General features: G+C 44.1%; 1 protein-coding gene and 1 pseudogene across 1 annotated transcript in view; both read right to left on the minus strand.

Moving 5' to 3' along the window:
* Ku80 overlaps nucleotides 1-26,399 on the minus strand; it is an 83,291-nt gene that overhangs the window by 37,218 nt on the left and 19,674 nt on the right. Inside the window, exons 6-8 of the mRNA XM_068347953.1 lie at nucleotides 17,015-17,198; nucleotides 15,090-15,230; nucleotides 2,377-2,545 (exon numbers count right to left, since the gene is read on the minus strand). Coding sequence (XP_068204054.1) covers nucleotides 2,377-2,545; nucleotides 15,090-15,230; nucleotides 17,015-17,198 — 494 coding nt within the window. The remainder of the gene's footprint in view (nucleotides 1-2,376; nucleotides 2,546-15,089; nucleotides 15,231-17,014; nucleotides 17,199-26,399) is intronic.
* On the minus strand, nucleotides 22,709-22,827 carry LOC137618563 (5S ribosomal RNA; annotated as a pseudogene).

Below are 26,399 nucleotides of genomic sequence, written 5' to 3' on the forward strand. Positions count from 1 at the left end.
GGTATGCATGTTAATAATGCATGGATTTCCCATATACAATATATTTTGACCTTTAACAAACAAACAATTAAAGTGTCAGCATTTGTTTTGGTGATAAAACTCTAGTATACAAATTTTGCACGTCATACAACTTATGGAATTTCTACATACAACAAATCCTGATAATACATTGTGAAAAGTAGCTTATGCAAAGAATGAAAAGGCCATCTACATTTTCTTAAATTTCCAATATTTGATGAAATCAAATCAAATTCTCTACTCATGTTTCCTGAGTTTCCTTTTCCATACAGATGTGAGCTTCGTGTCAACTGCCGCACACTACACATTTTCTTCTTCACGACAAACTAGGCCAACTGTATACAGTACATGGTATTCTCACTCACGAACAGAATTTTTGGTACTTTTATTTTTAAAACGTCTGAACCTTCGCTGGTGCTAAAGAGGAATGAAGGTAGGGGGGTGGGGAGGGGTAGGGGTGAAGGGAGGATAGTTGTAGTAGGGGATGTTGAAGCAGGAGAGGTCTAACTGGTGAGGGACCTATGGTCGTGGTTCTATCACGCCCCAGTAACTATATCGACACTCATTGAGTGAGCGAGCTGGGTTAATTCCTGGCATTTCACGCATTCCTTTTTTCTCTGGTATATTTAGCAAAGTTTATGTCTTAGAAATGGTGCTTTAAGGAGCATTTCACTGGGCGACACAGGTTCCTCGCCCAGAAATAGATTTTACCTTTGTCAAAATCCTTTTTTTAGGCCCAATAATTACTTCATTTAACAATTATGATTAAAAGTTAATTTTTTTTTTATCTGACCTCCGAAACCGGCGATATAAAGAAGATTCCACAATACTGATTTACTGTACATATAATATACAGTACTGCATTTATAAATCTGCCATGCACCGAGGGAGCGATAGGTGAGCCGCCTTCAGACAAGGTATTTAAATAAGCAAGCCAGAATTATTGTAGGCGTATCAATATATTGCTTCCCCCCCACAATGGTGCAAGAATAAGCAGGCAGCACTACAAGTTCTAACCCTATGGAACAGTACTACTTCACTCTATGTATCCAAAACATTGCACAAGCAAAAAGCCACTTGTTTGTGATGTAAGAGAGAAGTATTCACATTCTTTTGCAAAGAACTGAAGGCTCCATCAATTCATCTGAGACAAATTAAGCAAGATTAATGCTGATACAGTAGTTACAGCCATATGTAAGTAAAACCCCAGATGCTACTGAAGGAGAGAGATATGTCAGAAACAGGCATATGATTAGGTTAAACAATAAGCATGACCTGCTATAGTCTGAAATACTAGTGTGACGGGCCGAGAGAAGGTTAGGACTCAAAGACAGGATGAAAGCAACTGAGCGAGTTTATTATAGAACACTCTCCTTTATATACAAAAGCTCAAGGCAACAAGAAATTTCATGTTCAAAACAGACACCGTTACCGATGAGAAAATAGACATGTTTATTCAGGCTCTTTTTAGTGCGAGGGAAGAGCGAAGATACAAGCATAATATATACACAAAATGAACTATGTACGATCGTGTGACACACGATTGGTACACTAGAAAGGCCTAAAATATTGCAATTATAAAAGGTCTTACTCATGTTACATTAGCATTAGGTATACAAGTAAGTATAGTTACAGATGTAAATTTTAACAGCTAAAAACTCTTTTAAATTGTTATCTAATACTCTAGAACCTCCCTCTACCTCGTTTCCAAATCCTTCAAATCCAACTCCCAAATTTTAGCCTGACCTAACTCTGGAATTCTGGCCAGAATGACAGAGGAAGCCTGTGTGCTATAACTAGATCTTATACCAATTCCATGTTCTCTTTTCTTGAACTTGACTTTCCTATCTTTAGCTCTATCAACCAAGTAAAAATAATCTGTCATTAGTGTCTTCAATAAGCAGTTTTATATATAAAAAAAAAAAAAATGCAATGAAATGGAGCACAGATTAGTTCTACATGGAAGAGCGCGCGTGTGTGTGTGTGTGTGGATCTGGTTTGCCCTTTTACATTTCTGAGACATACGAGGTTCAACATACTGTATCAAGGATACGTATTGGATTAATCCAAAACAAAATAAAACACAATAAAAAAAAATACTAATATGAAAACAACCGTGTCCAGCTGAACCACAGAAAAATGAAAGAATGAACTGTTGGCATGTCAGGCAGTTGAGGTGGAGAAGCTCAGTCTATAGGCTGGCTCTCCTCCTTATCAGGCCAGCTACTGTGACAAGTTCGGAAAGTCATATTTCTTTTACTGAAGGACACCACATGAATTTTGAGTAAGTCATTAAAACAATTATTTCATGAAGCCTTCCTTGTGATGCAGGGCAAGAATGAAGATTAAAAAGCTCACCTAAATAAGGAACCAATGTGGTTCCATATCTATATCCTGGAATAACGTCACTCTCGTCAACAGGAGTTTGTGCATCATCATTTCGGTGGTAAGAAGTTTCTTTGATAATAACTGCACTTTCATCAGATGCATATGCTGTTTTCCATGAAGGAACTGTAGCGTGTTTTATCTGAAAATTCACAGCTTTAAGAAATGGCGAAATATACTTATATAAAGAAAATAAAAAGGTCTAATCTTTCTCCTTGTCAATAAATCTTACTTAATAGCCAAACGTTCAAAATTCAAATAATAAACACAAGCTTTTGACTGTAAAAAGAAGAGGCAATCTCCCCATAGTACTACTTTCATCACTACAAAAAAAAAAAAAAAAAAAAAAAAAAAAAAAAAAAAAAAAAAAAAAAAACCATTAGTCTAGATGCAGTACCTGGCTAAGTCAGGTTATCACATCCATATCTAATATAAATTACCACACTATTGATTTTAAGGTGCAATCTCTTAACTAAAAGAAATACAATATGAAAGAAAATAATCCTGGGCTTTATATGGAGTCAGGTTTAGTTACTAACAACTACAACTTTGGATGATATGGTTCAAAGGAAAAGGAACTCCAAAATTCAAAGATAATCAAATTGGAAGGTAGTTAAATTTTCTTTTAGCTTGTTCAAAACATCTTTAGTAAACTCATCTTCAAATTCCTTTATATTTTGTATACAGTACAAAATATAAATGTCTTGGCCTACACCAGTAATTGGGACAGGAAGCACAGATGGACCAGTAAAAGTTTAGCCAACAGACAAAACACTGACATTACTACAAGCTTTCTTTAACCTTTCAGCTATAGTACCTTTCTTCCTCTTATTCCTACACACAAGATGAAAACCACCACAGATGAAGCTTCATAATGCTGAATCCCCTAATGATGGATAACGGGGGAGGGTCGGCTGTGGCACCCTAGCAGTACCAACTGAACTCGGTTGAGTCCCTTGTCAGGCTGGGAGGAACGTAGAGAGTAGAGGTCCCCTTTTTGTTTTGTTTCATTTGTTGATGTCGGCTACCCCCCAAAATTGGGGGAAGTGCCTTGGTATATGTATGTATGTACAAGATGAAAAGACATTTAAATCCCATAATGGTAATTTTGACTACATTATGGAGCCACCTTAAAAGCTCACTCTAGAAAGAAGTAAGAGGTGTGTAGATTATGGGTCAAATAAAAAAGAAACATACCAAGTTCCAAACTTTTAAACATTTAGGTGATATACCTGTGGAATCCAAGGGACACAAAAATCAACCAACCACCCAAGAAGACCAAGGTAGTGTGGTAAAATAAAACTCAAATTATGAAGTAAATGAAAACACATCCAATTTCACAAGCCAACTCCAACAATATGAGAAGCGAAGCCAACCGTGTTGTCTGGTACTGATGGGGAGACCTGAGTTACCTTATCAAAAATGCAATTTACCATGTAGTTTATTGTGGGTAGAATCTCTGGTAGGAAACATCAAAATAATCTTTGTTAGAACCACTGATCTCTAAACTATCATAAACAATTTTATCATGTCCTGTTTTATAACTTTCACCAGTAATATGTTAAATCAACAAACCAGAATTACTCATCAGATTTATGTAATTTTAATAGCCAGGCCTTCTCCGTCATGAGGCTCAATACTACACAGTATTCAAGAAGTTTTATTCCAGCTGTTACCAAGTTGTGGAATGATCTTCCTAATCAGGTAGTTGTTTCAGTAGAACTTCAAAAGTTCAAAGTTGCAGAAAATATTTTTATTTTGACCAGGTTGACATGAGTCTTTTCATAGTTTATATATGGCATATCTGTTTTGACGTTAATAGTTTATATATGAAATATGTTATTTTCATTAGTAAAATAAATTTTTGAATATACTTACCCGATAATCATGTAGCTGTCAACTCTGTTGCCCGACAGAATTCTATGGAGGGATACGCCAGCTATCACAATACTAGAAGGGGGTGTTCTTACCAGCGCCACCTGTGGCCAGGTACTCAAGTACTTCTTGTTGACACCTCCTCAATTATTCCTCGGTCCCACTGGTTCTCTATGGGGAGGAAGGGAGGGTCAATTAAATCATGATTATCGGGTAAGTATATTCAAAAATTTATTTTACTAATGAAAATAACATTTTTCAATATTAAACTTACCCGATAATCATGTAGCTGATTCACACCCAGGGGGGTGGGTGAAAACCAGTGTACAAGATTAAAGGATAGCTAAGTATCCCATATTTCATATAACAGTTATCTCAAATAACAATGAAATAATAAGTACCTGGTAAGGAAGTCGAATTGAACCGTTACTCTGTCTCTTTTTTAAGTTCGTCTTCCTTACTGAGCGCAGCGTTCCTCTTGGAGGCTGAATCAACCCAAAGGTGCTAAAGTATACAGGGCTGCAACCCATACTAAAGGACCTCATCACAACCTTTAACCTCGGCGCTTCTCAAGAAAGAATTGACCACCCGCCAAATCAAAAAGGATGTGGAAGGCTTCTTAGCCGACCGAACAACCCATAAAAAGTATTCAAGAGAAAGGTTAAAAAGTTATGGAATTATGGGAATGTAGTGGCTGAGCCCTCGCCTACTACTGCATTCGTTGCTACGAATGGACCCAGGGTGTAGCAGTACTCGTAAAGAGACTGGACATCTTTGAGATAGAATGATGCGAACACTGACTTGCTTCTCCAATAGGTTGCATCCATAACACTCTGCAGAGAACGGTTCTGTTTGAAGGCCACTGAAGTAGCCACAGCTCTCACTTCATGTGTCCTTACCTTCAGCAAAGCAAGGTCTTCTTCCTTCAGATGAGAATTTGCTTCTCTAATCAGAAGCCTGATGTAGTAAGAAACTGAGTTCTTAGACATTGGTAGAGAAGGCTTCTTGATAGCACACCATAAGGCTTCTGATTGTCCTCGTAATGGTTTTGACCTTCTTAAATAGTACTTAAGAGCTCTAACAGGGCAAAGTACTCTCTCAAGTTCGTTCCCCACCATGTTGGACAGGCTTGGGATCTCGAACGACTTAGGGCAAGGACGGGAAGGAAGCTCGTTTTAGCCAAAAAAACCGAGCCGCAAGGAACATGTAGCCGTTTCAGATGTGAAACCTATGTTCCTGCTGAAGGCGTGGATCTCACTTACTCTTTTACCTGTTGCTAAGCACACGAGGAAAAGAGTTTTTTAATGTGAGGTCCTTAAAAGAGGCTGATTGGAGCGGTTCAAATCCTGATGACATTAGGAACCTTAGGACCACGTCTAGATTCCAGCCTGGAGTGGACAACCGACGTTCCTTTGAGGTCTCAAAAGACCTAAGAGGTCCTGTAGATCTTTGTTGGAGGAAAGATCCAAGCCTCTGTGGCGGAAAACCGCTGCCAACAAACTTCTGTAACCCTTGATCGTAGGAGCTGATAGGGAGCTTACGTTCCTTAGATGTAACAGGAAGTCAGCAATCTGGGTTACATTGGTACTGGTTGAGGAAAACTGCATTGGCCTTGCACCAGCTTCGGAAGACTTCCCATAAAGACTGATAGACTCTGAGAGTGGATGTCGTCCTTGCTCTGGCAATCGCTCTGGCTGCCTCCTTCGAAAAGCCTCTAGCTCTTGAGAGTCTTTCGATAGTCTGAAGGCAGTCAGACGAAGATCGTGGAGGTTGGGAGTACCTTCTTTACGTGAGGTTGACGCAGAAGGTCCACTCTAGGAGGAAGAGTCCTGGGAACGTCGACCAGCCATTGCAGTACCTCAGTGAAACATTCTCTCGCGGGCCAGAGGGGAGCAACCAACGTCAGCCGTGTCCCTTTGTGAGAGGCGAACTTCTGAAGTACCCTGTTGACAATCTTGAACGGCGGGAATGCATACAGGTTGAGATGGGACCAATCCAGCAGAAAGGCATCCACGCGAACTGCTGCTGGGTCTGGAATCGGAGAACAATACAAGAGGAGCCTCTTGGTCATCGAGGTAGCGAATAGATCTATGGTTGGCTGATCCCACAGGGCCCAAAGTCTGCTGCAAACATTCTTGTGAAGGGTCCACTCTGTGGGGAAGACCTGACCCTTCCGGCTGAGGCGATCTGCCATGACATTCATATCGCCCTGAATGAGCCTCGTTACCAGCGTGAGCTTTCGATCTTTTGACCAAATGAGGAGGTCCCTTGCGATCTCGAACAACTTCCTCGAATGAGTCCCTCCCTGCTTGGAGATGTAAGCCAAGGCTGTGGTGTAGTCGGAGTTCACCTCCACCACCTTGTTAAGCTGGAGGGACTTGAAGTTTATCAAGGCCAAATGAACTGCCAACAACTCCTTGCAATAGATGTGAAGTGTCCTTTGCTCCTGATTCCATGTTCCCGAGCATTCCTGTCCGTCCAGTGTCGCACCCCAGCCCGTGTCCGATGCGTCCGAGAAGAGACGGTGGTCGGAGGACTGAACAGCCAATGGTAGACCTTCCTTGAGAAGAATGCTGTTCTTCCACCACGTTAGAGTAGACCTCATCTCTTCGGAAACAGGAACTGAGCCCGTCTCTAGCGTCATGTCCTTTATCCAGTGAGCAGCTAGATGATACTGAAGGGGGCGGAGGTGGAGTCTCCCTAACTCGATGAACAGGGCCAGTGATGAAAGTGTCCCTGTTAGACTCATCCACTGCCTGACTAAGCATCGGTTCCTTCTCAGCATGCTCTGGATGCATTCTAGGGCTTGGAAGATCCTTGGGGCCGACGGACAAGTCCGAAAAGCTCGACTCTGAAGATCCATACCCAAGGAGACAATGGTCTGGGATGGAACGAGCTGAGACTCCTCAAAATTGACCAGGAGGCCCAGTTCCTTGGTCAGATCCATAGTCCATTTGAAAATCTCCAGACAGCGACGACTTGAGGGAGCTCTTAAAAGCCAGTCGTCTGACGGAGCCGGACACAAGATCATGATACTGCTGCACAGTCTGTAAACTGTCAATCATGGGCAAGCGAGGCAGTACAGTGACAACCCGAATCTGTCTAGACTGTCTGGGTCGTACAGACAACTCCTTAACGGGTTGCTGAGGTTGCCCACTGCGTCACAACAAGTCCCTTCTGTTGGTTGTTGAACGTCTTCCCCGTGACACATTGACTCCGTAAACAAAAAATCCTCTAACAAGGACTAAGCTTGGACTGCATGTCATGCAACACAGCTCAAGGTCTATGGGAGCAGGTGTGGTAACAGACGGGATTAGCGGCTGAAGTGTAACCATTACCTTCCCTGTAAGCATGTTATGCTTAAATAAAAGTCCATAAGAGGTTATGCAGCTAAAGGCTCCCTCCAAATGACAGAGTCCTCAAGGGAATATCAGAAGGAGGGAGAAAAGAACTTTCTCATCTACAGGGACCTTATCCTAGAAAAGCTAAGTTCTCTGAGTGAGGGTTCACTGGTGCAAAGCAGCAGACTAGAAGGCAACGTTATGAAACTGCTTGACAGTCTAGTGAGTTGGCAACAACCCAAGATGTGTTGAGAAGCATGCGGTAAGGTATGCAGAGCATGATGTATGCAGAGTATGCTGTATGCAGAGCATGCTGAATGCAGAGCATGCTGTATGCAGAGCATGTTGTATGCAGAGCATGCTGAATGCAGAGCATGCTGAATGCTGAGCATGTAGGAAGTAGAGCCTGCTGTAAGCAGAGCCTGCTGAAAGGAAAGCAGAGCGTGTGCATGGCGTTTAACATTTCTCAGAAATTCCATGACCAGTGCTAGAGTGCTTAATGCATGCTTGCATGGGGTTGAACCATGGTATGCTGAACAGCAGAGTCAGAACGAGCTGGAACAACAACAGAGGTTTCCTCAACTTGAGGGAAAACCTGAGGTTCAGACTGCATAGGCTGAACAACAGACGGAGCAGAAGGCAGGTGCAAGGGTGAAGGAGGTTGACTCCTAGCAAGAGTTGCACCCAAGGATTGTACCAGCTAAGCGGAGGACGGAGGCGGAGTAGTCCGTTCCTGTTCCTGAGAGATGAGTGGAGCATGAGAAGGTTGAGGCTGCGCAGAACAAGGTAAAGTTCTAGCAAGCTGAGGCTCTTGAGGCGCAAGTGCATGGTGTAGATGAGCTTGCCTAGATGAGGGTTGAACTCGGTGCAGCGCTGGTTGAGCAGACAGACTCACGGAGGGGAGAGGTTGTTGTACCCCAACCGAGAGTTGCACCACTGGAGGAGCAGCAAGGGGAGGAGGAGGAAGAGTGTAACTCTCCTGATCCCAAAGCAAGGGTTGCCTTAAAGAAGGCTGAGGCTGAACAACACTGTGAACAGCAAACTCCGAAAGTGGTTCAACATCGTACGCCTGGCAGATGGAGCTGCGACTGGGTGCAGCGAGTGCAGGCGGGTGCAGCACAGGCTGAACGGGTGCAGGAGGTTGGTGCACCACCGGTGCAGGCGGGTGCAGCATAGGCTGAACGGGTGCAGGAGGTTGGTGCACCACCGGTGCAGGCGGGTGCAGCACAGGCTGAACGGGTGCAGGAGGTTGGTGCACCACCGGTGCAGGCGGGTGCAGCACAGGCTGAACGGGTGCAGGAGGTTGGTGCACCACAGGTGCAGGAGGTGCAACACTCTCAGCACGACACTCACGCATCAAGTCCGAAAGCTGTGCTTGCATGGACTGTAGTAGAGTCCACAACATCGTACGCCTGGCAGATGGTGTTGCGACTGGGTGCAGCGAGTGCAGGCGGGTGCAGCACAGGCTGAACGGGTGCAGCCGGGTTGTTGAACTTTACTTCGTACGTCTGGCATAGGTCTGGACTTTACGTTTAAGAGGTCTTGAGACCTGAGACCAGAGTAACTCTGCCTTTATTTTCTCCTCTAAATCTCTTCTGCAGACGAGCAAAATAAGGGCTCAATCGTCTGCGGGTGGGAGTGACGGTCTCGGTAAGACACGCCCACAACCACCGAGGATACTTCTGTGCGCCGATCAAGGCCTGCCGAACCCTTATGCCCTTCGACATTGCTTCTCCCCTGGGCTTGGGAGCTTGCAAGAGGTCCCGGACTGGGAGGACGACTGGCGCGCACAAAAGTACCCTCACGCATAACACTGACATACTTTGCGCTATCACTTATCACTTTGATTTCTGTTTGCACTTATTTCACTGAACTCGAAACTTTAAGTGGTTTGTACCTGAAACACGCAATTCTATCCTTCTCAAAAGTTAGTAATTGCGAAAACAGAATTACAATGTAACAGAAAAATCTAATGAAAGAAAATTCAGTGGCTGGAAAGAGACTAAACACTAGATCACTCTAGAAACGTTTAGTTTCTTCCCCTAAAGAGACTAGGGATAAGAGCAAAACGATAACGACGTTACTCGTACGCCTGGCAGGCTTGAGGGAAACGTTTATCCTCTTTCTCCCTCCGTCTCTATCTCTCTCTCTCTCTCTCTCTTGACTTAGAACCTGAGAGAAGAGCCCAATCATATATATCGTTAAAACATATTATTGTTAAAGGAAAAAACTGAAAAATTTCCCAAAAAGAAAAGTTCCTTATTAGGATCAAAACCATTAAGTTAAGAAAGAATGAACAAAACGCTAGACACGGTTACTCTTACTGCAATGTGAAACCGTGAACATTCTTTCTCTATCGTAACGATAGAGTGCAAGTTGAAACGTTCTGAACGTCAACAACTGCCGAGACAAACAAAACGTTAGTTCAACTTTGAAAAAGTACGAGACTATCAAAGAAATTCTTTCAAAGACCTTAAAATAGCATAATATGTTAACAGGTAAAACCGAAATGACGGGCTCACGATAATTAACTTCGGTACCAAGAAAAGACCGCCTACTATTAGGAAGGTCGAATATAAACAAATATAAAAATTAATTTTAATAAGTTTATAATAAAAGGAAGTTAATCGAAGAGGCCTATAAGAGGCGGAGAGATATAAAATAAATCTATAACTTTTGTTAAGCAAAATTAAGAAAGAGAGTCTATACTCTCTTAGACACCAACACTCCCGTCTAAGGGAAGGGTCGGCCATTGAAAGGTGAACGAGAGTTCATACTCTCTTCGTCACCAAAAATAATCAAATTAATTCCAAAAGCTAACTAAGCTAAAATAGAAGTTTCCAGTAAAGCGACAGCCGAAATCAAAGAGAAATACTTCACCAAAGTCGTGAAAATACTCCAAGAACATAAGCGTATCCCAGAACGTCTTGTCAGAAGCACGACAGAGGAATAATTGAGGAGGTGTCAACAAGAAGTACTTGAGTACCTGGCCACAGGTGGCGCTGGTAAGAACACCCCCTTCTAGTATTGTGATAGCTGGCGTATCCCTCCATAGAATTCTGTCGGGCAACAGAGTTGACAGCTACATGATTATCGGGTAAGTTTAATATTGAAAAATCTGTTTTGACGTTGTTACAGTTTTTAGAATGATTTATTGTTAATTTGTTCTCATCATTTATCTATTTCCTTATTTCCTTTCCTCACTGGGCTATTTTTTCCTATTGGAGCCCTTGGGCTTATAGCATCTTGCTTTTCCAACTAGGGTTGTAGCTTGGCTAGTAATAATAATAATAATGCACATATTAGCTTTATTATAGGTACTGGCAGCCTACAAAATAGCCATTTTGGATAGCAGACATTTTCAAATTTTGTCATCTTTATAATGCATAAGGTCTGTTCCATTGGCAGATGTAAGACGATGCCATTTAGAGGCTTCTTCATAGGATAATAAGGCGATTTTGTTCACGCATAGACATCCAGAATTTATAGTTATCTGCCATAGCAACCACTGACATTGTTACTTTATGAGAAAATTATTTAATTTTCATATTCATATTTCATAGCCTTCAGACTAAAATTTTGAGCATCAGCAACACATGGTAGGAAGTAGGAGAGACCATTGGCAAACGTTTCTATCAAGAGATTGAAAGATTATTGTGAAGTTCTTTTCTGGGCGCCCGCCTTATGCAATTTTTGGGTTTTCTGTGTAATTTTTATGCTGTTCTACATCAACCCTTTTACCCCCAAATGGACGTACTGGTACGTTTCACAAAACTCATCCCTTTACCTCCAGTGGACGTACCGGTACGTCCTTGCAAAAAACTGCTATTTACATTTTGTTTTTGCATATTTTTGATAATTTTATGAGAAACTTCAGGCATTTTCCAAACAAATGAGACCAACCTGACCTCTCTATGACAAAAACTAAGGCTGTTAAGAGCAATTTAAAAAACATATATTGCAAAATGTGCTTGAGAAAAAAAAAAAAACACCTGGGGGTTAAAGGTTGAAAAGTTCCAAATAGCTTGGGGGTAAAAGGGTTAATCATGCCCAAGCAGACTAAAGAAGAAGGGCTCTAATAAACAAAGAAAAATGAAGAAGGAGGATGTTTGGATACAAGGCATAAAAAAAAAAAGTTGGTAAAAGATGAAGGTGATTACAAACCAGGTGCCTTATACAGTAAAGCTACTGATCTTAGGAATAAAGAGTAGTTGGCAACTACGAAATAACCCCATTTAGTAGGAAAGGTGACCAAGAGCCTAGTAGCTAATACTTAAAAGTTCTATCAATGAATTAATGTAAAAGAAAATCTTTAAATACATTTTTTTCATTCAAATTCTATCTCCCTCTAGTTTTCCACAAATTTTAAACATCCAAAAATTTTATATGACTTGATTCTGATATATTTCCAAGCAACACCTTCAGTGTCATCAATGCATTGTGTTTTGTGAAAATTCATGCCTCTATACAATATTTTGAGTTTTTATACTTTCAAAAATGGAAGATGATTTTTATTATATGTATACTATAGTTACTCTTTTTATTCCATATAGTTCATATTTTCCCTACTAAACAGAGATGTTTTACTTCTTTCCAAAAGAATGTGGGAGGAGATAAAATTTGAAAAAAAAAAAAAAAAAAAAAAAAAATTCACGCACAAGTAAGATTTGGGAAAATAATTTCTGTTACACAGACAAACTATGAAGGCTGTTCCAGAGGGAAAACTATTACTCTTCTTCCTCCTCCTCTTAATTATAGAATATAATCTTATTGGTTAGTGCTTGGACTCAAGTAATTGTTTATTTCTTGACCTCCAAACGATAGCGTATTGTCTCCTATAATTTCATGCATACATTTACTGTCCTAGACAGTTTTGCCTCTTAGTAATGTCAAAGGGGGGTTGTTGATTACCGGCGTCATTTGGGTACTTCATTTCATTATCAAGTTCCAATTATTACATTGTTATGAATACAAATAAGTTTAAACTTCGGATATCTACACCTTGGTTAGGGTAGCATAACCTCATTGGAGGCTGTCTAGCCAGTAGGTATGCATATTATTACTGTATATTTAATTGTACTGCAGTCAGTTTCTGGCTTAATGTTGGCTCAATTCCAACTGAGTTTTAATTAGGCTATCAGTTATAACCTTGGTAAGGTTAGTAGTAAGATGGGATTAGTAAACTTGCTCAGGCATATCACAGCCGTTCCTTAAAACTTACTTTAAAATTAACATGACTGTAAGGGAATACTTAATATTCTGGGGAGATGTTCCCATCCTCCTACAATTGCATATATCACCATGAGATGAGGGGACTGACTGGTCAGTCAGACGTTCTTACAGGTAATTGTCCTTCCATATACATCTGACATGGGTAGAGGAGGAAGAGATGAGAGGTATGATATAATCATATATTAAGTGAATCTCTGCCTATTTTAAGGTCAGGTAAGTTCACTCTAGTAGTTGTTCTCATAACCTTTGGCTTGGTAAACCATGAGGTTATATGATATTAGGTCTAGGATGGACCATCACCTCTCTTACTAAAGTGAATATTTTTGATAAGTGCATGAAAGACTGGATCCGTCCAGATACTGTTAACCTACCTTCTGCCGCCTTCTCGCTCCAGCCTGGGGATTCAGCTGAGTCTTCGAGTTACCAACTTCCAAGGAGAGCTCATATGGGAGTTCGTCCTTCTGGTTCTTTGAATTCAGCTGTTGCTGGGCCTTTGGGGTATCATCTTCCAAGGGATGCTCCAATGGGGTCTCTAGGGATTTGGTTGTGCTTGGGACTTCAGGTTCCCAGCTTCCAATGAAGTCCAGGGAGAGACTCGCTTCTGTTTCAAGTCATGAAGGCTTGGTAGTGGGGGGGGAGGGGGGGGGGAGGGGGGGGGGGATGAGGCAGAGGGGCTTCTGACATGGACATTGAGAAAGGGAATTCAGAAGGTAACCCTTGACAATCAAGTGATGGATATGCACTTTGTCCTTAGTGGAATGTTTTTCAGCATAAATATATGGATTTGTCATTCAATGACATACTTTAAAAACCTTTCTGCATTTCCAGACTCAAGATGGAGATTCAAGATCAATCTCTTGTGGCATGTTCCCAGCTAAGCACGAAGGTGTTTGTTCTGATGCCACACAAGGCTGCTCTCAATAACTTAGCAGAAGCAATATCAGACGATGGAGGTTTTCTTCTTGACATCAGTTTTCTTGATACTTTGGGTGGTTGGAAAGCCAGTGCCTGACCAGAAAACACCCTTTTTTGCCAAAATGGTAAAATTAGTAACCAATTGAGAGAATTGCTGCTTAAAGGTGATTTTACCTTACCCAAAGAGTGTAGTCTCTTTCTGTGAGTGTACCTTAAGAGCTCGAAGGCTTCCTAGAACTAAGGTTTTGTGATGTCTTCCTTTCCAAGCTCACAAGGATGGCAAGGGTGCAGACAATAAAGGAACTAACCAGTCTAAGCTCGACTCGAACCTCCATCTGGCAAACACCAGGCACAGACATTACCAATCAGGCCACAACACCTTAATGGGTTGGGACCAATTAATCAGGGGACCATTTCCCTTTGGTCCAAGATCATCTTCGGACTACGGATTTTAGTGCCAGACAGACCTTGTTTAATTTGGCGTCCACCATGGAATCTTTAAAAATGGGAACTATAGGAGGATTGCAAATGCCCACTTCAATGGTAGCCAAGCTATCGTGTCTCCCCTTCTATGACGCCTCGTAGAACATTATTAGGAAAAAGTTTGTGGTAAGGAATGGTGACTTTGATCAAAGAGACTGTGGAGGTTGAGGAATCTTTTTGTACAGTGATCTAATGTGGAAATTGCTCTTCCCCTAGGCCCTTGTGGACAAAGCTGAAGTCACATCACTTCTGGAGTATGAAGGATAGATTTTTCACCGTTCCTTAAAAAGCAGAAAGCTTCTTCCAAAGTCCACAGTCTATAAGATCCAGCAGAGGGCTCAAAAACATCCCACTAACAAGCCAACTCTCATTTCCTATACCAAGCTTCTTCCCACAGCTAAGTTTCATCAATCGGAACAAAGACACCAATGTTACCCATCCCTACATGAGGCCTTGTCCAGGGCTAGCTAAACTTTGGTTTTAGAGCAAGAGCAGGCCATTGGAGATCCTTTGAAAAACTCACTGATTAATCTTTATTACTTTCTGATGTTAGGGTTATAAGTTTTTCAATAATTATTATTATTAAACCTTCACAAATTAGTGTGTGTATTTATGTACTTGCACAATACTTCTTCAAAAGAATTTCTTTTATTTTCTATGGTTAAAATTGCTTTAGAATATGAACCTTTTTGGTAGAAGCTCGCTCATAGAACAAATTAAACTCGTAAATCGAGGTACTACTGTACATTTTTTCCGAGGTTAAGAGACATACATACTTTCCTCCTCACAACACGTTGCAAGACATAAGTAATGGGAACGAAATTAATGGAAAAATCTTACCTTGATTCTCCCCGTAATGGCAATTTGGAAACTTGGCCCTATATCCAAAAGAGTATTCCAATTTCCACTAGCAGCTGACCGTTTTTCAAAGAAAATCAATTGTGGGATGGCATCCTCAAAGCTATACATACCTCCATCTGCCTAAAAAAAATTAAATATAAAACATTATGATATTATTACAGAAAATTTTTCATTATTAACAATGTTAAGATATATTTAAAAATAATTTTTACAAATGGAATCTAAATAATAAAATTTGTTACTTCTGCTATCACCTGATTTTCATATTACTTCTTCTCCAGAAGCACAATCTATCATCTTTTACCTAAGAATGTATTAAAATTTTACCATTTTCTTTCATTACATATGACACATGCCACTTGCAAGATAATGAAATAATCTTGTGGTTATAGTAAGGAGCGCAAGCGGTTTCCCACCATTCAGTTTTGAAGTTGAAAGTATTTCTTATTCTTTAACATACCATGTATATAAAAATCAAGTGAGCAAAAAAATGAAAAAAAAAATTATTAAATTCCCTTTATTTCCAAGAACCTCCCCAGATGTCCATATCACTGACTCTCACATTCTCATGTTGGCTAAGATTTACTCATTGTTCATTGAAGGGTGGTAAAACAATGAGACAAATATAAGAGCAATATTAACACTCCAGCTGTCTTAAAAGCCTCAATGATGCCAAAAGTCAATACTTTTTTGTAATTAGTTCATTTTAATCAATTCCCATAATTACTGCAGGTTCATTGATGGTTGGTTCAAACTATTGGTCCGGTCACGCTCTAGTCTCGGTTCGCTCTAGGTACTGGAATGTTCACACTCTTGGTCCAATCAGTGTCTTGGCAAAATTATAAATATAAAGAAAAAGCAGAATTGTATAGGGATATTATTCAGTGATACTGGGAAATGTATTTAGGGAATGAACATTAACCTGTTATTGTACATACTGAGTTTTTTCCTATCATGACCTGAGCGAGACTGGAGGAAGAGCTGACCAGGGCGCTTGTGTGAATGTTTCCACTTAAAATCACATAACAATATTTGACCGGACCATGACTGGAGCGCGACCAGACCGATAGTGTGAATCAACCCTAAGGGGAAGTTGGTTGGGAAACTTTCCGGGAGTTTGTGGTGGTTGTGGGAAGGGGTGCCTGGTTTGGCTGTCATCCTGGGGAGTGTGAGGTGCTGGAAGAGGGAGGAAGAGAAAGATATGCCGAATGCTAGGAAGAAGTGTTTGAGGGAAAGCTATCATATTAAATCATATTATGTATTTAAGATCAAACGTTACAAACACTAGTTATGTTAAAAAAATTCCTATATTACATTCATTGTAAACAAATGAAAGGTTAAGGCATAGCACTGTGCAAATCAGGAAGAATAAAAAAGAAATTGCCCCACCTATAAGAGTAGTCAGTGTGTGATTGGACAAAAACTTTGGCAGGAATATTTTCTTCATCGAATAACCAATCAATAATAAAGTTGCTTGTATACTTTTACATTATTAACAGCTTCAAAACCTTAAATACAATGTTAATGCATTCATATCTAATGTTATAATAATCATTGTAAACATAGTATAAAAAAAGTAAAGTGGCATATATTCAACAGAAAAATAATATTCCTAAATTATAACTCTCCAGATATATGACAAATTCGTAGATAATTTGCATTTTTCCCTAACTAATACAAACCTTGAGTTATTTATGAATGGATATTCTTTCGGCAAAGCTGGAAGGTAGCCAATTAAGACTTTTTGGTGTGAGGTGGCAACCCTACCCAGAGACTGGGTAAGGGGTGGCTATGGGTATTCCTGAACAATTTACTACAAACTATTTATCAAGTTATAGGTCAAGAGTAAGTAATAATCAATATTTTAGAGAACTAAGAACTCTGAAGCCTAAAAATTGACAAACCTCTGCAACTATTCTGGTTGCAACTGCTTCTCCCGCAAGCTGAACGGCAGTCTTTGGTTTCCCATTCCAATTTTGAGGAACTGATCGTACACCATTTTTGAAAGGCTGCATTCCATTACTTGGTCCAGGAGCATCAATATCATTTCCACTATCATCAGCATTTTCCTCTAAAATCTCTGGACCTCTGTAAATAGATAAACCTTTGAAAATATTTGCCAATACAGTAATGCCTCACAACACGAAATTAATTAGTTCTGGAGTGGCTTTCGGAAAGTGATTTTTTCGTGTTGTAAAATATTTCACATGCAAATTGCCTAATTTGCTCCAAACCCTACCAAACACCACATTAAATCTCATTATAAAGCTACAGTATAACCACAATGAAATACTGTACAGCCAAATACATTTGAACCATTCAATATACCTAAACTAAATGTTAATACCTGTAAATTAAGTAGTTATTACACCATAATGTAATAATAATTGGAAAATAATACAATACAAACAGTACAATACTGTACTATCATAGTTACCCCTATTATCGACTACAGCTACATTTTCTATTTTCTTGCCTGTACCCATTTTCTTCAACTCTGAGATGGGTGACTATTTCATTCTCAGCCTGGTTGGCAAATCTCTTTTCTTAAGGTGAAATATTTTTTGTAAAGCGAGTCATAAAAATATTCACATCTCGCTTCGTAGCTTGAAAATTTCGTAAGCAGTCTTTCGTGAAGAGAGGTATGACTGTACTGTATATGTTAAATTTCATTAACCAAAAATCATTAGAATAATATAGGAAAATTGTGGGAAATACTCACTCCATCTATTTTTATTTACCAAGGCCCTTCCCCCAATTTCGGGAGGTAGCCGACATCAAACAAAGGAACAAAATGGGACCTTTCCTCTCTCCGCTCCTCCCAGCCTGACGAAGGACTCAGCCGAGTTTGGCTAGTACTGCTAGGGTGCCACAGCCCACCCTCCCCCGTTATTCCCCACAAGATAAATGTAGAATATTTACATTATGATGATTTTTAAACTAATTCCTATTTTTTCTATACTTCTCTTAGAATGGAAAAACCTATCAATGACAAGTGCTAACTTAATCTATGGATGAAAAAAATTCTACTGCATCCATTCCCTCTCCTCATAGGGTTTGGTAATTTGTTAACCACCTTTCATGAACAGAGAAGGAAGTGTCAATATGAGGTAAAACAACTGTCAACAAAGATTCAGACTTGAGAAGCCGTGACCACTGATGTTATGTATCACCTTAATAGAAGTGGGGAGGAGGGAGGCAGCTATTTTTATTCAATTGTATAGAAATAATGTATCTTTATATTCATTTCCATGAATTGTACTTCTGGATAAGTAATAGTGACACAAACACAAATTAATCAAATACTGAAACTAAAAGCGAAATAGGATATAAAGATCCTCACTGTTAACTTAATCCTTCTGTCAAATGTACATGGATGACAATTTTGCTAAACCACAAAATCTCCTTTCTAGTGCATGCCAATGTCAAAAATTTGACAGCAATCTCTCTTTTTCTTTTTATTTTCTAAATATCTTAAAACGTACACTCGTAATTCGACCCCAACTGCAACACCTCTTCATCAACACTGAGAATGTCAAGATGAAACTGAACAAGAATACAATTTCCTCTTGGCTAAGGCTGGTCATTAACTGTACCCTTTCACCAGCCTTACCTTTCACTCCAAGTAGAGCTCGGGTTAGAACATATGATAACAGGGGAGTAGGGACAACCCTGGCATTTTGTAAGAATCTCTCTGTTGTGCAGGTAATACAAGCAGGAGTGTGGAAATGTCCATTTATATTTACTGCCCATTACCTGCGAGAATTGACCCACAGACCCACAGGTCCCTAAACACCTTTTTCCCAAGGCCTGTAACAGTTACACAGCAGTTGGTATAGCTAAATTGGCTCCTTTCACAGGACCATTAGCATCAGATCAAGGAAGGAGGTTATGTGTCAGTCTAGGATGCAAGTGAAGAATGACTGGCTTTTTCTTTTCCTTTCAATCTTCATCTCTCTTGGGGTACAGCATCGGAGACCCTGTCACTGAAATCGATTCAACTGCAGGTAAGCCCCACTCAGCCTGTACCTGTTCTATAGTGAAATATAAAAGTGTCACTCCTCATAAGGGGGAGTGTGTTGTAACCAGGCAAACCCATTAGTATACATATGGCCAATGGTTGGATCCATGCAAACCCATTAGTATACATATGGCCCATGGTTGGATCCAGGCAAATCCATTAGTATACATAGGGACCATGGTTGGATCCAGGCAAACCCATTAGTATACATATGGCCAATGGTTGGATCCATGCAAACCCATTAGTATACATATGGCCCATGGTTGGATCCAGGCAAATCCATTAGTATACATAGGGACCATGGTTGGATCCAGGCAAACCCATTAGTATACATATGGCCAATGGTTGGATCCATGCAAACCCATTAGTATACATATGGCACATGGTTGGATCCAGGCAAATCCATTAGTATACATAGGGACCATGGTTGGATCCATGTAAACCCATTAGTATACATATGGCCAATGGTTGGATCTAGGCAAAACCTTGGATATACATTATGTCGTTACAATACAGATTTTCTGCTCTGTGTCCTTTATTGCATAGGCCAGGGACCCGTTGGTAGTCACATAACTGGTGTACGAGGTGTAAGGAATCTTAACACTCACCACTTGAGGGTCCGAGTTTTGGCATCTCGGGATAACTTTCCAGCCAGTTTTTATTTTACCTAACCATGCAAACATGACAAATTCGAAGATAATTTGTATTTTTCCTAACCATACAAACCTTAGCTATTTACATTGGGTTTACCTTTTAGCGCAGCTGAAATGGCGAGCCATTTGAATTTAACGAGGGTGTTTTACCCCCGCGCTAGTTAGCGGGGGGGGTAGGGGAGTGGTAGCTAGCTACCCCTCCTCCCCCCTCACACACAGATGAATGCTCACTTTCACTTAGAGGTAGGACTTGTCTTGGGGGACAGGGCTGGCGGGCAAATATGTGTAAATAGCTAAGGTTTGTATGGTTAGGAAAAATACAAATTATCTTCGAATTTGTCATTTGTTTCGTAACCGAAATACAAACCACGCTATTTACATTGAGTGACTTACCCCTTAGGTAGGGTGGAAAGTCCCCAGCCATACTGGCTTTGGCTTTACCCGGGGACTCAGAATCCGAGTGAGTCACACTCGAGAAAAGGAGTCCCTGCACCTCACAAGTTCCTTGCTCCGCAAGGAACCGTGTGGCCTACATAAGCTTGTGTGTGAAGGAAGAAGTGTGACCCGTCCTAGGCAGTTGACCTGGAGTTCCAGAAGGAACTCTGGGTTAGGACGTTCCCAATACCACATCGTCAGGGTATGGGGGACGCGACAGTATTGACTCAATACTCGGAACACAAGGAAGCATGGTTTACCTGCAGAGGTTCGAGGTCAGCTATGCAGAGACCAGGATGCTGCTTCCCCGTAGAGGGGATGATGAAGAAAGAAATAAGGGCCAGACATACTTCTTTCATTCATGCAGACTAAAACCTGATAACAATGCCCTAAACCTTCTGCTACCTGTCCAAAAAGGAGCCTGAGGTTAGACCAGCTGTTGTGTAGCCACCACAGAGCGATAGAAAACGTATCGAGACTCCTGTGGGTCACGCCCTGCAGGAAGCGGGCTGCGAAGGTCATTAGACGCTTCCAGACTCCAGCTTGTAGCACCTGCGTCACAGAGTAGTATTACTTGAAGGCGAGGGACGTTGCAATGTATCCAACATCGTGCTGTAGGGCAACGTGACGGGGGAGGGTCTGGAGACAGGTCGAGATGAATGTCCTTGAGTCCGGGCTGAAGAGGTATACTGGTGACTCTCACCCGTGTCCTCCTTGTGCTCCCAAATCGGCTACAACTGAGGACAAACTGCAGCTGTTCCCAAAGCTAACCTCTCGATTCCTTTACTGGCAAGAAAGAGAAGGTCTTGAGACATCAGATACAGAATAGAGACTAAAAATCTTGAAGGGATTGGACCGAAGGGCCGGGACCCCCAGATTCTGAGTCTAGTCAACAACTCAGGAGCAAACCTGAATGTTGCCTTCCCCTCTTCCTAGAAAGGGCGGAGTCGTATGAGACCAAGAAGATTGCTTACACACTGGCCGTGGCCAGAGTGAGCAGGAGACCCAAGGCGGACTACAATCCGAGGCCTGTCGTAAAGGGTCTTGAGAAGATCTCTTAAGGGACTAAAAAGTCCGAGCCATGCTCCAAGTTGGAGGTCTTCCTCCGACTAGGGCAGGGACGATCGTAGCTTCGTATGAGCGAGGAAAGATCCAGCGGGCAGGAAAAAGTTATTCCTTTAAGCCTGAAGGTCAGGGAAAGGCTGAGCGACAGGCTTCATTGCCGAGAGCGGAAAGGAGTTTCCTCCCGCCGAAAGGCAATAAGTTCGTTATTGCTGGAGAAGAGGCCTCAAGGGAAGAGGTATATCTCCCACGGCACCAACCACCGAAGACTCTTCACTTTGCCTGGAAGACCCCTGCGGATGACTATCGCAGATGACGCGACCTCCGTACCGCGACTGTAGCGGGTTGTCTCTTCTTGAGGAGGAGGCGTAGTGTCTCCAGGCATGAAGCCGAAGCGACGCCCCGGTTTGGGAGAGATGTTGCAGTGTGGTTGTTTTAGTAGTCTGCGCAGTGGGAGAAGCTCTCCCGGGAGTTCCGTCAGGGGAAGCAGAGGGTCCAGAAACCGTTCTGCGCATAGCCCCAGTGGAGCTCTCCCATTGAAAGGTTGAGAGACAACCTGGTCTTGTCGAGACCCATTGTCCACAGACAAAAAGGAGGGAAGACGCAGGCGTCGAAGTTGTCCCACCATCACCGGAATGCATCTTGCCAGTCTCTCGGGGTCTGAGACTGGGGGGAAGAACAGCGGAAGCTTGAGGTTCCAAGCTGTCGCGATCAGGTCCCCCAGACCAGGACTTGCTTGTTACTCAAGGCCAAAGACCCCCAGGTACATCCTCTCTACGAGGCTCTGCTCGGATAGTCGGAGAGAACATTCCTCTGCCTGGAATGAGAGAGCCGATGGTGGTATTGAGAGTATCTCAATCATCCCGGTATCTCTACTGCAAGATGTGAAGGTGTGAAAATGCGTCCCCTGCTGGTTAGAACACGCCAGAATCATGAAGTCGACGCGTACGAAGCGACTCGGCAGGAGCTGTAGGATCTGTAGAGGGGCCAGACTACGGCCCCTAAGCCTGCCTGAATGATGGTGAGGTATCCTTCAGGTCTTGACCATAGGCCTAGACCGGAACATGACCCCCCCCCCCCTTTTCTTTGAAGAGTCCGAGAACAGCATCAAGAATGTGGGGAAAGGACGAGAATATCCACTACCATCACGAGGTTCCATAGGTCAACACCCATTGCAGGTCTAATAGTTCCGCTGGTCCCATAGGGGCCAGGAAGTCCGGTTAATCGTTGCCTGAAACCACCGGAACTTGGACCGCCCCCCATGGAACTTATCCTGAGGCGACCGTTCGGACTATAGACGGGTCAATGAGGAAAGGAGAACTTGGAAACGTTCCAAGGTAGGGCTGAAAGCTCTGCTTGACTGAGAACAGGTACTGCGACTCTCCTCAGTCTTGCCACAGTCAACTGAAAGGAAGGCTCGGAGGATGTGGCAACAGAATCTGGCGTCCCCAGGTGGTCACCCATCCAAGTACCGACCAGAACCGACGTTGCTTAACCTCGCTGGACGGACGAGAAGCGGGGTTTCCAAAGTGGTAAGGCCGTTGACTCAATATCATGGCCAGATACTCCAGATGTTGAGGCAGAAGAAGAGAAGGCTCCAAGCAAAATACCATGAACCCACACTCAAGGTAAGCATCCGGAAGCTTGTCCCGGCGCTGAAGAAGATCGAACCCGAGCCTACCGGAGTTGACCAGGGAGAGGAAAGCAGGGAGAGTTCTCTGGGGAAAAAAACCTGCTATGCCACGGCGGGATCGCCACACTGCATCATAAGCAGGAATACTTGCAGTTTAGGCTGAATTCCACGAGCTCCCTGGAAGATGGATGGAATGGAAACTGAAAGTACCCGTCCTTCCGATCCAGGGTTTAAGGAGTCCTGTCGCCTCGTTACCAGTCTGATCGATTCTGCTGTTCTACGCTGGCCGAAGTTTGTTCGACAAACTTGATCAGGGCTGCGAGGTCAACTACGGAACTCCCCTCTCAGATCCTTCCTTACAAGAAAGGATCGACTGAAGAGGCCGGGGGTGAAGCCGTCGACGATCTTATGGAGGACCTTCGCCTAAGGTATGGATCATTCTGCCCAACAGGGCAACTCTTGCCGACGCTATGGCATAGAGGTTCAGAGACACTGAATTCGCTGACAGAGACGGCAGGCGCGATATCCTTGGCTGATCACAGAGATCGTGCGGGAATGGGCATCGGGAAGCTGTCATCCGGATGAGTAACCTTAAGCATCCCCCAGCGTGAAACCTGCAATCCTAGAGTTCGTGAACTCTGCCGCTCCCTTTAGGGCTATGCCCCCCCGGGGGAGCCTCCCGTGCCATCTGTTCCTGACAGGAGGAAACTGCAATTGGACACCTTGTCTCAGTTGTCGTAGCCGATAACTTAGGCCGACGTGGTTGAAAGAAAAAGGCGCTGGAGCCCTGCAGAGTCTGGAAGAAAGCGCCTTGGAGGAGTGAAAACCACAGATGAGACACCCGAAGGAAGCCCTCAGTCAGCGCGTCCAGATGGTACAACATCGAGCTTGTCCGCAAGTTAGATACTTAACGACGAAACGCCAAGGTGCCTGAGCCCGGGAGGAGGAAAGTACCCATGCTCTTCCTGTAGCTTCCTTGAACCAAACCTCGGGCCATAACCGAGGAGGGAAAGAACCTGGTAACCCCCAGAGGAAGGGGTAAGCAGTCACCCCCATGGCCGATGGAGAAATCTCGAACGGAAAGCCCCCCCCAAAAATCCTTCCAGGGAATGATGGGGAAGGGCTAACCCAGGTTCTGGAAAGAGGAGTGTTGCTCAGACCTCTCTGAAGTTTCTTCCTATTCTTGCAAGTGCCATGCTCTGCGTTTACGGGGTGAGGCCGTGTTCTGGAAATACGCTCCAGAAGAACTCGCCAGGCTGGCCATGCTGAGAAAACCCCAATGGGAATCGTGGTTGCAATCGCCCTGGAGCTCGCGCGACGGTAATTCAAAGATTTGCGCGTGGGTGAACGTGGAAGCGCCCATGCGCGGTCACGCAAACGAAGGTGAGCGAAGGAGCGCAGAAGGAGGGCGAGCGTGGTAGGAAAGGCGAGAGCTGGTGGTCGGCGAGCGATAACCCATAGACGAGCAATGGATACTGCAAGAATTAAGCCGATGTTCGCGCGAGGGAACCCCGTCGGTTCGCGCGAGGGAACCCCGTCGGTTCGCGCGAGGGAACCCCGTCGGTTCGCGCGAGGGAACCCCGTCGGTTCGCGCGAGGGAACCCCGTCGGTTCGCGCGAGGGAACCCCGTCGGTTCGCGCGAGGGAACCCCGTCGGTTCGCGCGAGGGAACCCCGTCGGTTCGCGCGACGGAACACCGTCGGTTCGCGCGCGGGCGAACATTGGAGAGCATGTGCGCGGACGTGCATGAGCGTAAACCTGCAGGCACGTGGCCGTGTGGACGCGCAGGCGAATGATCGTGCGGGCGCGCAGGCGAGCATTCGCGCGGGCGCGCGGTCGCGCAAGCAAGCGGTCGCGAGGGTGGGCAGGTGAATGAGCGCGAGTCCGAGGCGGCGAACGGTCGCGCGGGCGCGCAGGCGAACGGTCGTGCGGGCGAGCGGTCGCGAGGGTGGGCAGGTGAATGAGCGAGAGTCCGAGGCAGCGAACGCAAGCGTTAGCGCCATGTCGAAGAAACGCGCTGCCGCGTGGGCGAGGAAGACCGCTGGCGATGTGGATCAACAGGCGATCGGTGGTGAGCTGGTGAGCGCTGACGCGCAGGTGGGCGATGGCGCGTCGGCAAGCGACGGCGCGTTGGCGAGCGGTGGTGCGTTAACAAAACGCTAGCGAGCAGATGAAGAATCGCGCGGGTGCGTAGGCGATTGCCAACGCGAGAGAGACTAGCGATGGTTAACGCGCATCGCGCTAACAGAAGGCGCGCAGGTGCATCAGGAAGGCGAGCGCTGAAGCTAGCTGTTAATCAGGCGATCCTAGACGGTTAGAAAACCGTTGGCGCCCATTGGTGTGTGGCAAAGAAGGGCGCGCAGGCAGATCGATGGCGATCGTTGACGCGTAGGAGATCGCTGGCGAGCAGGTGCAAGTTGACGCGTCTAAGGTCGCTGGCGAGCTGATGATCGCTGACGAGCAGAAGGCAACGCGTGGAAGCCTGCGCATAGAAGAAGAGTCCTTGACCTAGACCTGAACCGAAGTTCTAGATCGCGAGGGCGAATGTGGGCGCGTAACAGGAACCAACAGGAACAGCAGGGATGATCATCATGAGAGCGCTGACGAACAGGAGAGCGCTGTCGAACAGGAGAGCGTTAGCGATCAGGAAGCGCTGATGAGCAGGAGAGCGCCTGTGCGCTAACACTGAATAGGAGCAGGAGAGAACACAGCAGAAGGGCGCGCAGGGGAACCCTAACACGCAAGGGAAGAACCCCCGTGGGAGGCAACCCTTTGCCCCGAGGGAACGTTGTCCGTCGGGAGACAGAAATCCATCGGAAGACCGTTGCCTGTCCGCCGGGAGACTGATGTCCGTTGGAAGACCGTTGCCTGTCCGCCGGGAGACTGATGTCCGTTGGAAGACCGTTGTCCGTTGGAAGACCGTTGTCCGTCGGGAAGACCGTTGCCAGTCGGAAGACGAGATCAGACTGCTGTCCATCTGCACCAAGGCGGAAGATCAAGAAGAAGGAGTTGTAGGCTGCAAACGGAGATTCAAAAAGGCGCCTCTTAGCACCCTTATAGGGATATGAGAGGCCCTTACGACAAGGCGGACGGTGGGCCTTACGGCGAAGGAGGCCAACAGCAACAGCAGCAGAAGAATCCTCCGAAGAGGAGTCTCTATGAGTGTACTCTCTCGCGAACGAGAGAAACACTTCGTAGAAGAGACTGCTCAGCCAGTGACCTAAAAGGAGCAATCCTCCGAAGAGGGGCTCCTGCAGTTGCCCAACCCCTTGAGCGAAACTGCAGGTGTGACCGCTCAGCACCAAGAGCATAGTTGCACGAAAAAAAAAAAGGCAAGAGAAGAACCCCCCAAAAGGGGAAAAACTCAAGCCTGGACAGGAAAAACTTCCCTCGGAAGGAAAGTTACCTGCCCAAGGAGACAAGCCTCCTGAGAGTTCTAAAATGAACTGGAGAGCTGTCAATCGTCACGGGAGTACTTCCAGTAGA

This window comes from Palaemon carinicauda, chromosome 24 (assembly GCF_036898095.1).
Source record: "Palaemon carinicauda isolate YSFRI2023 chromosome 24, ASM3689809v2, whole genome shotgun sequence".
NCBI lineage: Eukaryota > Metazoa > Arthropoda > Malacostraca > Decapoda > Palaemonidae > Palaemon > Palaemon carinicauda.